A 16,374-nucleotide genomic window follows, 5' to 3' on the forward strand; every position below is an offset into this window, starting at 1 on the left:
AAAATTAAGTTTAGCAAAGTAAAACAGCAGCATTGACTTTGCAACACGTATTTCCCTTTGCGCCGCTCCTTTAAGTCCGCGTTTCAGTCACCCGTGCCTCTGCGGCGCAAGCTTTACTTTGCGCTTCATTTTTCTTTGGGCCTCGCTTTGTGTCACTGATTTGACGTGATTGGCCTATACTCCACCGGCCCACCGGGTTATTTTTTAAAAGAACCAAATAAGAATGTTCCAGAATTGTTCTCTGTATATTCTTTTTTTGTTACCAAAAGCTACTTTCTAGAACGTATAGGGAGGTTTTTTTTTTTTAAATGAAGTTTCCTACAACTTTTAGGTTTTACGTGCATAAACGTAAGCCCATGTAAATTAATTTCTTATAGGCTAATCATAAACTACATTTTGCTAAATTACTTACATAGGTTTAATATAGCATTTAGTCTAATTAAATGTAGAACTCAAATGACAATGTAAAATAAAGACAATGCACAGTAACATGCTCAATGACAAAAAATGGATGCGCAAAAACAAACAAACAAACAAACAAAGAAAAAATAACAATTCAGTGCTAAAACTGAAACGGACCTCTCTTCGCCACGAATCCACTCCAAACAAATGTTTCCATATTCGTGATGTAGGCTATTTCGATGTTAAACTATTATTTATTATGCTTTGAACTTCACTCCAATGCCAACAAATGCATGGACATGCGCAATGCGAATTTGTTCCTTATGACAGCAGAAACAAAGATAAGATATCAAACTATAAAGGGTCAGCTTTTGTTTGCGTTCAGTCACAGTAATAAAAATTGTGCTTTTCAAGATAAATAAAACAAGCAGGACAGAATTTTCCAGCTGTTTCCATCCTCAAATATTTACAAATATTCATAAATGATTTAATACCCGTCTGGGCAAGTCCACTCCAAAAACCTACAGCGGTTGCAAACATAATTTACATTACCTTTAAGAATAATGACAGAAAACTTTAAGCGCTTAGACAGTGCGCACATGCTCCTCCAATTAATTATCCAGTAACAGTTAAATAGTTAACGTTCATTAAATAACCTTTGGACCCAAGCAGTGGAGTGGAGAACGCACGTAACGTCACTGGCAAAAGAAGCGCAGGTGACTCACTGCAGGTGTCTCCGCATTCCAATAGTTCTGTTAGGACAATAGTTCCAATAGTTCTTGAAGGACCTGTGTTCTTGGATGTGTTTGCTTTTTTTTTTTTAGCAAGTGAAGTTATTCCGTTGCATGTTCTAGTTGTCTGCAGTTAATTTTAGCATTTGTGTTAACATAAGACTAACATTGTGTATTTGAGTGAACGCCACCGTCGTTCTCCTGTTCCTCCGACTCTCAAGATCAGTTAGAGCTGAATTATTATTTTCTCATTTCCACCCAGAGTAGCTAAGTGTTGGAGATCTCACTCTTCTGTCTGTTCAGCTTCATCATGGATGACAAACAAACACCCCGAGATGAAGATTTTTCTCCAGGATGCAGGTACTTTGAATACATATACTATATTAACCCTAAAAAGGGCAAGACTATAAAGAGACATCAGAAAATTAATTTATTGCAATTGTTGATCTTTTATTTTTTGGATTTGAAGATTTCAATGTTTTACGTCGCCCCTTCGCGGGACAAACTGACTGAAAACAAAGTTTGATTGGTCGTGCTTGTTACAACATTTTTAGCTTCATTTTACATAAACATTTGTTTTAATATCGTATTAAACAATAATTCTAATGTCTATTTGTGAATATATTAGCCTAGTGTGTTACATACGCAAATTTGGTCTATAAATGATTAAAGTCCCCCTGAAATCAAAATTAAAGTTTTTTGGCTTTTAGTATGAATATATTAGTTTTAAGATTATCTATAAGCTAGTGTGTTTCAAAGCAGTGACAAAATTCGCTTTTACAAGATATGGGCATTCAAAACTTACACTCTCGTCACTTCCGCCAATATGAATCAAGGATTTTGATGATATCACCGCGCACTTCAGTTTCAGATCAAACGTTCTGTCCAATAAAATGCTCTCTAGAGTCCGTAGTGTCCCGCCCCCTACACAGAGACGCGGAGCAGATCATATGCGCTCATATGCGCGGTCGGACTCGGCATGTGTTAAACTACACAGCCTCAGCATGATTATTATCACTATTTCGTTTTAGCAAGAGTTTCATATTGAATCTGTGGGGTAATTTATTAGTCTGTGGCTGTCATAAGCTTACAAATGCGGCTTTACCGAGCTCAACGGCTCTGCCCCGAGCAGATATAAATGGAACGCTATTGGCTGTTCAAAATTAGTGGGCGGGGCTTAGCGATATGTTTTTGTTTCAGTTAAAAGAACGTCACCACATAGAAGAACGCTGCGTGTTTCAAGGCACTTCAGTGGACCTTTAACAAAGCTTTGATGATAAACATGTTGTACGCAATCTATTTAATGCTTTTTGCCCTCTGATTGATCCTTCACGTTTAAGATCCAGCTCCAGATCAGATGCCAGATCCTGTGATATTATATAGTAATTCAATGGATTCTTTGTTATAGTTCAGTTGATAAGAAGAGATCAGAAGCAGAGCCCAGCTGTGTGTTAATGAAGAGTGACGAGTCTATAGGTCATTCACAACAAATCAGGTACAATATTTCATCAACAGACATTTATAATAGTTTTTTTATCATGTGATTAAGTGTTTCATCTGATATTTTAACATTTACTCACACAGAGAGACACATGTATGAAAGTCCTGTGCTTAGTGTACCTTTTAATCTTTCTGTTATAGTTCAGCTCACCAGAAGAAACCAGAGCCCAACCGTGTGTCTGTGACGAGTGAGAAATCTTTGGATCGTCCAATCAATTTTAAGGGTGACACAAGGCTTAACCTTAGGTATTACATTTTTACAGAGATATGATTATATTAAAGGTGCCATAGAATGCATTGAGAGAATATTTTAAATTGTTCTCTGATATCTACATAGAAGGTATATGGCATAGGAAAGGGCAAAAAATCTCCAGAAATGGTTTTACAGGTCCATTTACAACCTAGGATTTGTCCCTAGAATGAAATGCTCTGTTATTTGGAAGCTTCATGAATATTAATGAGCTCCGCTCTGATTGGCTGTTTCACAGAGCTCTATAGCTGGCACATGGATAAAAATATATATTTAATTAGGAGCTCTAGCCGCTTTTAATATGTGGTTTGTTGAATCTGTCGTTTTGAATCGCGGGTATATTAGTCTGATTACTGTGATCGCATGTGCTCTGTGTAACGTTACAATGCAGAGGGAGTGCTTCCTACCACACAAGTTGAGCTGCTCCTCAGTGATTCTCAAGATCTGTAAATCATTCGCCATCATCAGGCAGTTATTTCTCTGTTTATGTGGTAAGTGAAATCCTATGTATAGCAATGTAACAGGCTAGCGCTAGCATTAAGCTAACCGTGTCCCTTGAGTGACTCGCCTGGTTTAACTGATGTACTGACGTTAGTGATGATTGGGCGATGCAAATGTTGGGGACATAACTATTAACGATCCCGGGGAAGTTTCGTAACAGTCGGTGTTATGTTGGAATTGACCTATTTTTCGGTGGTCTTTTGCAAATACTAGATTTATATAAGAAGGAGGAAACGATGGTGTTTGAGACTCATGGTATGTCATGTCCATGTACTGAACTGTTATTATTTAACTATGCCAAGGTAAATTCAGTTTTCCATTCTATGGCACCTTTAAAGATATTTACATTAAACTGACATAATTATACAGCACTATAAATAATAAATATGAGCAAAAGTCTGGCTTGGGAATACAGTGAATCTAATGACAATAAGCAGAAATGGAGCACAGAGTAGAATTATTTATTTATTTAAATGGTATTTAATTTTACATTTGTGACCTTGAGCAGGTGCATTTTCATTAAAGCCACTACTGTCAAGGTTATCAAGGTTATGAGAATAATTTCACCAGTGTCAAGAGTGTTTGATTCTTGATTCAAGGTCAGTCCTGCCAACTAGATCAGTTGAAACAAAACCAGTCTGTAAGAATGAATCCATGAATCAACCAGAAGACAGCATGTGTCCTGGTGAAAGGTAAACTGTGGATTTTTTTTCAATGCAATGCATCATCAATAAATACATCATTAATAATTGACACATTTTGCTCTGTACATTTACCTCTGTAACTAATTTAATATTGTGGTATTTTAATCTTCCAGGCATGAAGTCATCAACAGGTTTAGATCAAATCTACTGAAGAAGTTTGAGCGTCTGTATGAAGGAACAGCGATGAGGGGAAACCCAACACTCCTGAATGAGATCTACACAGAGCTCTACATCACAGAGAGTGAGAGTGGAGAGATCAGTAATGAGCATGAGGTCAGACAGATTGAGACACAATTCAGGAGAACAGCAACAGAGGACACAGCCATCAAATGCAATCACATCTTTAGACCTTTGCCTGGACAAGACAAAGCCATCAGAACTGTGCTGACAAAGGGAGTCGCTGGCATTGGAAAAACAGTCTCTGTGCAGAAGTTCATCCTGGACTGGGCTGAAGGGAAAGAGAATCAGGACGTCCAGCTCATATTTTCACTTCCTTTCAGAGAAATCAACTTGATGAAGGACAAAACACTCGGTCTTTCAGATCTTCTTCATGTCTTTTTCCCTGAAACTAAAGAAATGAAAATATCCAGTGATGAGTATAAAGTGTTGTTCATCTTTGATGGTCTGGATGAGTGTCGTCTGTCTCTGGACTTTAAGAGCAAAGTGAAAATGTGTAATATATCTAAATCATCCTCAGTGGACGTACTGCTGATGAACCTCATTTTGGGGAATCTGCTTCCCTCTGCTCTCATCTGGATCACCTCCAGACCAGCAGCAGCTGATCTCATCCCCTCTGAGTGTGTCCATCGAGTGACAGAGGTACGAGGATTCAATGAGCCACAGAAGGAGGAATACTTCAGGAAGAGAATCAGTGATCGAAGTCTGGCCGACAGGATCATCTTACACCTGAAGTCATCCAGGAGCCTCTACATCATGTGCCACATCCCAGTGTTCTGCTGGATCTCAGCCACTGTTCTAGAGAAGATGTTGAGTCCAGCAGAGAGTGGAGAGATTCCCAAGACTCTCACTCAAATGTACACACACTTCCTGATCCTTCAGACCAACATCAAACATGAGAAAGACTATGAGAAGAAGGTGACAGATAAAGACATGATCCTCAAACTGGGGAAAGTGGCTTTTCAGCAGCTTGTGAAAAGAAACCTGATCTTCTATGAGGAAGACCTGAGAGAGTGTGGCATTGATGTGACAGAAGCATCAGTGTACTCAGGATTGTGCACTCAGATCTTCAGAGAGGAGTTTGGCTTGTATCAGGGGAAAGTCTTCTGCTTTGTTCATCTGAGCATTCAGGAACATCTAGCAGCTCTATATGCGCACCTCTCCTGTACAAACCACAACAGAAATGTGTTTGACCAAATCACCAAACAGAGTTTGTTGTCTAAAGTTAAGGACCGGTTTCAACTCAATTCATCAGAACATGTTTCATTATCTGAGCTTCATCAGAGAGCTGTGGATGAGGCTCTACAGAGTAAAAATGGACATCTGGATCTTTTCCTGCGGTTCCTTCTGGGTTTATCAGTCAAATCTCAGCAGATTATCCTACAACGAATAATGACTTTGAAACGTAGCAGCTCTGACAGCATTGATAAAACAGTTGAGTACATTAAGAAGAAGATCAGGACCATTGACTCTTCAGAGAAATCCATCAATCTGTTCCACTGTCTGAATGAATTGGGTGACCGTTCACTAGTGCAGGAAATGCAACAATATCTGAAATCTGGAAGAATAAGCGAAGCCAAACTCTCTTCATCTCAGTGGTCAGCTGTAGTTTTTGTGTTGTTGACATCAGATGAGGAACTGAATGTGTTTCGTCTTGATAAATTTGTTAAAGGAAAGAATAAACATGACAATATGACAGTTCTTCAGAAGCTGCTGCCTGTGATCAAAGAATCCAGATCAGTTCAGTAAGTATCGAGAACAATCACTTCACTGTTAAAACATTAATGATATCAAAGTTAAAGACTCATAAATCTTAAGTGCTGTAGCTGTAATTTTAGTGGTCAGCATGCTGGTGAAGAGCTGATGGTTTTGTAGCCACAGGACCTGCCAAAAACATCACTATGCCTCCACCAGCTTAAAAAGGTCTTAAAACTTATTAAATTTAACTCCATGATTACTGTATATAGCCTACCCTGTATTGGGAGCTTGTTCCTAAGCTGTTGTTTGGTTATTGGGAGCATGTTTGTTACTATAAGCTTTCAGGTATTGGCGACACACTTATTAGGTCATCTGGTTAAGGGCAACATGCTTGTTGCTTAAGGCTTAGTTTGAGTCTTAGTTGGCTTAGTAAGGTCAGTTTGTGTTGGGGGAATATCAGCATATGATTTTGTTTTAGGGGGTTATTGCTGCTCTCCCTGCTAGGCTGCAAGAATGCTCCGGGAGTTATTGCCCAGAATAGAACATACCGCCAGTCCAAACTATATGCTAATTTTCAGTCATCTTTAAGTCAAGCGTAGCATCAGTTCTGGCAGATCACGTTAGTGAAGCACGCATCAGATGACTCTCACCTGATCCAAGTCTATAGGGATGCGACACCTATCACAGCATCCATATATAAGGCCCTTCAGTATTATCACCAACTTTCGTGTCGCTCAATTGATAATTACCCTCCTCCATCCCCAACTCCTCCTTTTGTTCACTCAGGATTGTACATTCCAATTCTCATTTGAATATGACTAATATTTTTTAAATGTTTACATTAAATCATTGAACATTAATGAAGTCTGCAATACATTTATGTTGGTTCTGTTCTGTTCACCCTAGGGTGGTTATTGCTGCTCTCCCTGCGCTTATCCATGCTAGGATGCATTGATTCGCAGGAAGTTTTTGCCCAGGACAGAACCACACTGGCAATCCAAACTGTATGCTAATTGTCTGACATCTTTGATGATAGTGGTCCTGACAGTATTAATTATATTGGAATTGCAAGTGTTGTTTTTTGCAGCAAGTTGTTTATTGGCTTTTTTATAGTGTTTGACGTGTATGATTTTTATCTCTTTACAGGCTGAGTGATTGTGGTGTCACATATAAAGGTTGTGCTGCTCTGGCTTCAGCTCTGAAATCAAACCCCTCACACCTGAGTGAACTGGATCTTTCTGGGAATAAACTAGGAGATTCAGTGATGCTGTTTTCTGATGTCCTACAGAATCCTCACTGCAAACTGGAGAAAATGTGGTAAGATCACAGTCTACTGTGTGTGAAGTGCAAAATAAATTCCAAAATTGAAAACAAAACAACAAATAATAAACACAATAGCAAATCTAAGCACAAAGCCAGTAAGAAAAAACAATGACAAGGCAGACAAAATAGACAAGGTAGGTATTGTTTGTAAATGGATTACTTATTACTGATTGGATATCTGTTAATCAAGATGTAAAAAAATTGAATGATCAACTTTGTTTCTTCTACTTTGTCGCTTCTACATGTGTTCACTTTAACCTTTTCTTTGCAATAGCAAAAGTCTATTAAATGGATTTTCTTAAAGGGGGACTCATTGGGCACTGTTGAATCACAGCAAAAAGGTCTTCGCTGTCATTCATTATTTCATTATTTATTTATAAACCACATTTAAAAACATCCCAAAGTTGAACAAAGTGTCTATGAGTGTAGAGCAATCCAAGATCTCAGGACCCTGATGATCTTGATGGGTTATGAGGACATGTCAGAGAGATATCCAGTCCTTTGTCATTTTCTGAACCCTGATTGGAAAGTTTTATGCAGAGAATTAGAACTCAGAAAGAAGGCAAGGCAAGGCAAGTTTATTTATATAGCACATTTCATACACAATGGCAAATCAAAGTGCGGTACATAAGAGGAATTAAAACAACAATATAAAATCATAAAAATGAATCATCATAATCACAACAATAAAAACAGAAGATTTAAGAACATTTAAAATGATTTAAAAATTGATTTAAAAATAGTTAAAACAGTAGAAATGATTATACATAAAATAATGCAATCTGTTCGGACGTAGCACAGTGCTCATTCAATAAATGCACAACTAAACAGATGAGTTTTGAGTCTGCATTTAAATGTGCCTATTGTTTTAGCACATCTGATCTCTTCTGGAAGCTGGTTCCAACTGCGGGTGGCATAATAGCTAAAAGAACACCACCCTTTATCTAAAATATCTGTGATATTTTTTGGGATAATCTCTGAAATCTGACACATTTGTGTTCCACTCTTCTGCATATTTATCTGAGTGAATGAATAGCATTGTTAAATTAGGTTGCAGGAGCAATGGTGTTTAATATGTTCAAGCAAGTATTACTAAAATGATCGACTCATCAGCATCAGACCTGGATACCAGATACTGTCAGAAGATATCTATTTTTTCAGGTAACAGAAAAAGCGAAGTAGTCTAATACACAAAACCTGTTAACAGGAGGTCTTCTCGGTTCACAAAATGACTAAAACACTATTATCAGCCAAGAAGTTGAATGAGGAAAAAGCCAGTGAAAGTGTAGCGCAGAAGCAGGAGACAAAGTAATGGTTGGTAAAAGGAGCAGATTTCACTGAATAGACTTAGTTGTATATGTTTCAATGCCCAGACTTCATCTGATGAACACAAATCCAACAAGTAGTGTTATACCAAACTGATTCACAACAACATCCCAAATTTAAGTTGAGTACTAATGGTACGTTATAAGTGATGTTGGTTTTGTACGTGTCACTGCAATTCGGACTTGAAATGTCTGTGGAGTGGAACTATAACTAAAATGCTCCATGGTGTTTTAAAAAATATACCATCTGCGTGACACCTAAACGTACTTGATATTATTAAGGTGTATAAATGCAATCGCAAGCATATCATTTTAGCTTGTTTTTTTACCTCTCATCTTTCAGCTCTTTCATTATTAGTCATGTTTTTCATGGGATTTGTACACAAGGATTCCACATCCTAAATCCAATTATTTGCTGAGCATGTTTGTTATGTCTGGTGTTGTGTCCATTTTTGACCCCCTGCCAAATTATTACCCCCTCTAATTAAAATCGCTACATTATTGCCTCTCCTAACCCCTCCCCCACAAAGAACCCTAAACCTACAATATTAGGGGGGTAGTAATCTGGCGGGGGTCAACACTGAAAAGCAAAACATATGGAGCTGTAATCATAACTATGTATGGAAACCATTACGATCGGATCTGAGAGAGTGAGGAGTGTGCCATTGTTCTCTACAGGTTGAGTAATTGTGGTGTCACAGAGGAAGGTTGTGCTGCTTTGGTCTCAGCTCTGAGATCAAACCCCTCACACCTGACAGAACTGGATCTGTCTGGGAATAAACTAGGAGATTCAGTGAAGCTGCTTTATGATGTCCTACAAAATCCTCACTCTAAAATGAAGAAACTGGGGTAAGATCTTATTGGACTCTTACACATGAAGCACATATGTGTAATATAAGTATATTTGAAGTGTTCAGCCTTTTTCTGCTGGTGTAAGTTAAACTGACATGACATGAGGCCAAGTATGGTGACCCATTCTAGGAATTTGTGCTCTGCATTTAACCCATCCAAGTGCACACCCACAGTAGTGAGCACACACCCCCCCCCCACACATGTTGGGTTTACATGTTTTATGGGGACATTCCATAGGCGTAATGGTTTTTATACTGTACAAACCGTACTTTCTATCGCCCTACACCTACCCTACACCTAAACCTAGCCCTCACAGGAGATTGTGCACACTTTTACTTCATCGAAAAAACTCATTGTGCATGATTTATAAGCCTGTTTCCTCATGGGGACCTGAGAAATGTCCCCACAAGGTCAAAATCTACTGGTATTACTATCCTTGTGGGGACATTTGGTCCCCACAACGTGATGAATACCAGGTACACACACACACACACACACACACACACACACACACACACACACACACACACACACACACACACACACACACATCGTGAACACACACCCATTGCTGCGGCGCCCGGGGAGCAGTTGGGGGTATGGTGCCTTGCTCAAGGGACTCACCTCAGTTGTGGTATTGAGGGTAAAGATTCACTCTCCCACCTACAATCCCTGCCGGACCTGAGACTCAGACCCGAAACCTTTGGGTTATAAGTCCGACTCTCTAACCATTAGGCCCTTACCTGTAACCATTACATAGCTGTAACGCATGAGCTTCTCTTTACAAAAGAGCACTTACCAATTACTCGTAAATGATTATTTACTGTGATCAAAGCTGAATTTTTCAGCATCATTACTCCAAAATTCAGTGTCACATTAATCTTCAGAAACCATTCTAATATGCTGATATATTCTCAGTGCTGGAAACAGCTGTGTTGCTTAATGTTTTTCTGGAACCTGCTGAAACCTTTCTAAATGCTTTTCTTTTTAGCTTGTTATTCATCAAAGAATCTTGAATTGTATTGTATGAGTCTGTCTGTTTCTGATTCTAGCTGCATCTAAATTGCCGTAAGGGATTTTAATAAAGTTTGACCTTGACCTTGACCTTGAAAAAAGAATCACAGGTTCCAAATAACTGTTTCCAACATTGATAATTCTAACAATAAATCAGCATATTAATGATGTTTTATGAAGGATCATGTGATACTGAAGACTGGAGAAATGGCTGATGAAAATTTAGCTTTGCATCACAGGAAAAAAATATTTTAATGTATATTAAAATAGAAACCATTATTTTAAATTGTGATAACATTTTGCAGTTGTATTTTTTTTTTTTCTTCTATATTTTGGATCAAATAAATGTAGTCTTGATGAGCAGAAGATACTTGTCTTTTGTTTGTTTTACCATAATTAACACAATACATGTCACACGGTTTATCTTTAACCATATTTAGAACACCAGATAGACCTGTGAACAGCAACCTGTAAAACTTCATTTTCACCACAGGGATCTTCAGATTTAGAAGTTTAATGATCATGTTAGTGCTCTTTGACATTTTAGACCTCAATCCAATGATTCATTGACCATATTGATTTGTGGTAAGTTTTTAATTTATCTTTAATAATGGATTCACAGCTAAAATGAAGAGTGTGTCATGGTTCTCTATAGGTTTAGTGATTGTGGTGTCACAGATGAAGGTTGTGCTGCTCTGGCTTCAGCTCTGAAATCAAACCCCTCACACCTGACAGAACTGGATCTGTCTCAGAATAAACTAGGAGATTCAGTGATGCTGCTTTTTGATGTCCTACAGAATCCTGACTGTAAACTGGAGAAACTGAGGTAAGATCACATGTGACTAACATTCTGTGCAGTGAAGAGTGTAATCAAATAAGACATTTTGCATAAAATACAGCAATAGTGCAAAAAATTATTTATCCTGCTCGAATGAGACTTTAATGATATGTTTAATATTTTATGTTCTGTGACATTTTAGACCCCAGTCAAATGATAAATTAAAGGGGTCATCGGATGCAAAGCTCACTTTTACCTGTTGTTTGAACATTAATGTGTGATTAGAGACATTTCATTAAGACCCTATAGTATCATATGAACTTGTGAAAAGTGGGCATCCGATGATCCCTTTAATCATTGATTTGTGCTGTAACTTTCTCTTTAATAATGTATTCACAGCCAAACTGAAGAGGGTGTCATTGTTCTCTACAGGTTGAGTAATTGTGGTGTCACAGAGGAAGGTTGTGCTGCTCTGGCTTTAGCTCTGAGATCAAACCCCTCACACCTGACAGAACTGAATCTGTCTGGGAATAAACTAGGAGATTCAGTGAAGCTTCTTTCTGATGTCCTACAGAATCCTCATTGTAAACTGGAAAAACTGTGGTAAGATCTGTCTGATAGTTGCACATGTCTTTGTTGTCCTTTAATGATAGTTCTATGAGTAAAATCAGCAATGTTCAGTAAACACAATACATGTCAGCAGAAATGACTCATTCATCACATGACCTGCTGGTCCTGTTTTTGACCCATTAAACATTTACTGGAGCTTTGCTTCTGGTATTTTGTTTAATAATGAAATTTCAGATGTAAAGCAGATTAATAATATGCATTGCTATCGATTAGTAATATGCATTGCTGAAAACTTAATTTGGACAACTTTGAAGGCCATTTTCTCAATAATAAATTTTTTTTTTCTTTGGCAGATTCCAGATTTTTAAATAGCTGTATCTTGGCAAAATAGTGTCCTATCCTAACAAACTATACACCAATGAAGCGTAATTATTTCACTTTCAGATGATGCATAATTCTCAATTTTGAATAATTGACACTTATGACTAGTTTGACTAGTGTAATGCTTGTCATTATATCTCATTTTCTTCTCTAAGAACTACAGAATCTTCAACTAGAGTTCACATTGTGTCTTTTTTCTCTACAGGTTGAGTAAGTGTGGTGTCACAGATGAAGGTTGTGCTCCTTTGGCTTCAGCTTTGAGATCAAACCTGAGATTCTCACACCTGAGACACCTGGATCTTTCATTTAATGCACTAGGAAATTCAGGAGTGAAGTTGCTCTCTGATCTTAAGGTTGATCCACATTATAAACTGAAGACATTATCCTATTGTAAGTGTTTATTTAAAGTTCGTAAAATGACCCAAGTTCATTAACAGACCTCCCGTCAGTGGCGGAGCTAGAATTTTTTACATGGGGTGGCCAGGGGGTGGCCACTGCTATTTCAGGGGGTCCTCACACACGAACTCTACTCATAAAGTTGAAATAATAAATTAAGGAATTCTAAAGTTTTATTTGCAAAAATAATGCTGAGTTCATTTACAAAAACATTAGAATAAAGAAAAAACAACTAAACAAAAAATACTGCAATTAGAGCATACATCAAACTCGATTTGAAAACAAAAACACAATTTTAGTCATCACTTACAAACTTATCCTAGTTATGTTTAAAACAACATAATTCTGTTGTTCTGATGAGAACTGGCAAAACGTTTCACAAATTCATCCATGTTGAGGGAGCGTGCACTCCTTGACTCAACACTGAGAATCCCTAGGTGACTTAACCTGCCATCAGACGTTGTCTTAAGGTGGGTTTTAATAAGTTTTAACGCAGAGTAGCTTCTCTCGCAAGTTGCATTGCTCACTGGTGTAACAAGAGACATTTTACAAAGTCCAAATAACATTGTTAATTAAATATAATAACTTATATACAGGGCACAAAATTCACTTTTTACCAAAAAAAAAATAAAAAATAGGAGCACCCAATTTCTTTTTTAGTAATGCACCAATATTGATTCTTCATGGTCTATTCTGATTGCCGATGTTTTACAAGCAAATGGGCTGATTCTGAAAGCCTTTTTTACATATTTATTTTATGCCTTAAGCAAGGGACAAGAAGCCATTTATAGGTACAGCCATTTAAATTTGAGACAACCACTGCATTTTTTAAGAATCTACATAAATAACAAAATATATTATAAATGACAAAAATAAACGACACAGTTCTTTCTTAGTCGTGTAGAATACATGCAGCCATAATCAAAGTAGGCTACTCTTTCAATATTCAATGTGCAAATAGAGACCAAATCTTTCAAGATTGCTTTTGAATGCGGTGCGCGTTTTGGTTTCGTTTTAATGATCGCGCGAAACTCTCAGCAGCGCTGAGCGTGCATTCTACAATACAAGAGATTACTTTAACAAAACCATTTGAAAGTGGGAGGACACAAACGGGATTTTGAAAAACGTGTCCACAGAGAAAATTACGTCTCCCGCTGAGTTATCATATGATGTGGATGTATGGCGCGTTGTACAGTAGCCTATTTTGACTGATACTTAAAATGTAAAAATGTAAAGATTAAGTTCAAATGGTTATGTAATGTTGGAGCGAACAGCAACCTGTCACTGCATCTGTGCTGTAGTTAGGCTACCGAAAGTTTTGTAAAGAAATGAAACCAAGTTGCACCACAACAATTTCTCACTCTTGCATATATAATTAGATTTTGGGAGCATATGCGACAAAACGCTCGCAATTTCGAGCCCTGTATGGTATGGAACATGGTATGTACATATAATACCATAGCACAGATGAAGTATAGCGTTAACTGTCTAAAGTGTGAATTGATCTCTCTAATCTCATTAAGTTAACTGATGTCGTCGTCGCCTAGTTAATTTACACAACGGATAATAACAAACCTTATGATAAACTATAAAACGTACGGTATTTCAAAAATGATGTTGTATTATTCGTCTTACATTGATGCTCATGTCTTTGGCTCGTCTTGATTTGGAAATGGCTAGCGTTACCGGCAAAATTCTAAAACTTCTTTAGACAAATGAGATGTCAATCAGCATCAGGTACTGCCAGCAGCAAATAAAATTTTGGGGTGGCACCCGGGGTGGCCAATCGGATGTCAGGGGTGTCCAGTGCCACCCCGGACACCCCTCTGGCTCCGCCACTGCCTCCCGTGTGTGCAATTGGAGAATATAAGATAATAATTCAGACCCTCTGTAGTCTCTGTGATTAATTCTGTGATGTGACTGATTGATGTATATATGAATATTTTCATCTCTTACAGTGTCTATAACTGATAGTGGTTGTTGATTATTTACTGGTATAAATCAGTGATCAGTTCAGTCATATCTCTATGCAGTGTTGTTTTTGACAACCATCTTAGGTTTAGTCTTAGTCTTAGTCTTTTGGACTAAAATGGTTATTAGTTTTAGTCAAATTTTAGTCACTTCTATATGTGATAGTTTTAGTCCAATTTTAGTCAACGAAAAGTCAAGAAGGTTTTAGTCTAGTTTTAGTCGACGAAAAGTCAAAAAGGTTTTAGTCTAGTTTTAGTCAAAAAAAGGGGAAAAAGTAGTCTTTTAACAAATTAATGTAGGTCAGTAAGTATTTTGCTGTTGGGTAGTGTCACTTATAAGTTCTGAAAATAGCAGATCTATAGTTCAACACAATGTGAGCTTCCGGATCGACTATTTTTACCAATAATTACAATAATGAAGGAATGTTTTAAAACATAAAAGACAAACAAGGATGGAATGCTAAAACGGCTTGCCATACTAGTATAGCAAAGAATATTTAATGCTAAAACGGCTTGCCATAGCGGCAGATATTTTTCGGTTTTAATTGGCATGCACAATAAGCAGAAATGTCATGCATTTTAAACGCCTGACGGACCACCCACTAACATTTTCGTCTATTCTCGTCTCGTCAACGAAAACTCACAAACGTCTCGCAATGTTTTAGTCCTCAACGAGCCAATTTTATCTCGTCAACGTCTCGTTATCGTCATGGAAAAAAGTGGCGTCAACGAAATGATTTCGTCATCGTCATCGTTGACGAAAACAACACTGTCTCTATGGCTGTAGTATGAATATACTGTATGTTTTTTTTTTTTATGAATCTGCTGATGTGATGTGACTGCAGTAATGTCTCATACTCATATGTGACTGTCTGTCTCTTTTAGTCTAGGACTCTCAGTATTTAGACGTCAGTCCAGTTTCCTCAGGATCAGCTGATGGTGAATAAGAAGCCGCTACAGAGACGTCAGTCACACAATCAACACACACTGAATTTACAGAGACACACAGCATCACACTGTTTTGTGTGTGAATTTACATTACGTATTTTTCATAAAGATAATGTATATTTTTAATGCAAGTCTCAGCCAACATAGCCCTGTTTCCAAATAGGTTTTCACATTGTTTTGCTGGTTTCTTGCATTTGCCTCTGAATACAGTGATTCCCAGTAAAAAAAAAGTGCACTTCCATAATGTACTTAATGTGCTCTATATTCACGCACTCATTTTATAATTAAATGTGCACAAATATATTCTTTAGTACTTCTTAAGATGATCATAAGAACATACAGGTGCATCTCAATGAATTAGAATTTTGTGGATAAGTTAATTTATTTTAGTAATTCAATTCATAAATTGTGAAACTCCTTTGTTAAATAAATTCAATGCACACAGACTGAAGTAGTTTAAGTCTTTGGTTTTTTTAATTGTGATGATTTGGCTCAACAAATTAGAATATGGTAACATGCCAATCAGCTAATCAACTCAAAACACCTGCAAAGGTTTCCTGAGCCTTCAAAATGGTCTCTCAGTTTGGTTCACTAGGCCAGTGGTTTTCAATCCTGGTCCTGGGGACCCACTGCTCTGCACATTTTGTATGTATCCCTTATCTGACACACTCAGTTAAGTACATGGATCTCTCTCCTAATGAGCTGATGATCTGTATCAGGTGTGTTAAATAAGAAAGACACACAAAATGTGCAGAGCAGTGGGTCCCCAGGACCAGGATTGAAAACCACTGCACTAGGCTACACAATCATGGGGAAGACTGCTGATCTGACAGTTGAAAGGAAAAAGTGTGGAA

General features: G+C 37.6%; 1 protein-coding gene across 1 annotated transcript; it reads left to right on the forward strand.

Annotated features, from left to right (window-relative positions):
* Nucleotides 1–1,250: 1,250 nt before the first annotated feature.
* Nucleotides 1,251–15,956, forward strand: LOC141347081 (NACHT, LRR and PYD domains-containing protein 3-like). The gene is made up of 11 exons (XM_073852061.1): nt 1,251–1,493; nt 2,542–2,628; nt 2,775–2,879; nt 3,984–4,076; nt 4,202–6,010; nt 7,110–7,280; nt 9,290–9,460; nt 11,133–11,303; nt 11,688–11,858; nt 12,412–12,596; nt 15,458–15,956. The coding sequence occupies exons 1-11, from the start codon at nt 1,444–1,446 to the stop codon at nt 15,460–15,462; spliced, it is 3,018 nt and encodes a 1,005-aa protein (XP_073708162.1). The 5' UTR covers nt 1,251–1,443; the 3' UTR covers nt 15,463–15,956.
* Nucleotides 15,957–16,374: the final 418 nt, after the last annotated feature.

This window comes from Garra rufa, chromosome 12 (assembly GCF_049309525.1).
Source record: "Garra rufa chromosome 12, GarRuf1.0, whole genome shotgun sequence".
NCBI classification, from domain to species: Eukaryota; Metazoa; Chordata; class Actinopteri; order Cypriniformes; family Cyprinidae; genus Garra; species Garra rufa.

What these genes read in the sequence shown, in the direction of transcription:
- LOC141347081 (XM_073852061.1), top strand. Translation starts at nt 1,444, where the DNA reads ATGGATGACAAACAAACACCCCGAGATGAAGATTTTTCTCCAGGATGC. An exon ending in GGTCATTCACAACAAATCAG is followed by an intron (nt 2,629 to 2,774) that starts GTACAATATTTC and finishes TTTCTGTTATAG; the next exon opens with TTCAGCTCACCAGAAGAAAC. An exon ending in TGCAAACTGGAGAAAATGTG is followed by an intron (nt 7,281 to 9,289) that starts GTAAGATCACAG and finishes TGTTCTCTACAG; the next exon opens with GTTGAGTAATTGTGGTGTCA.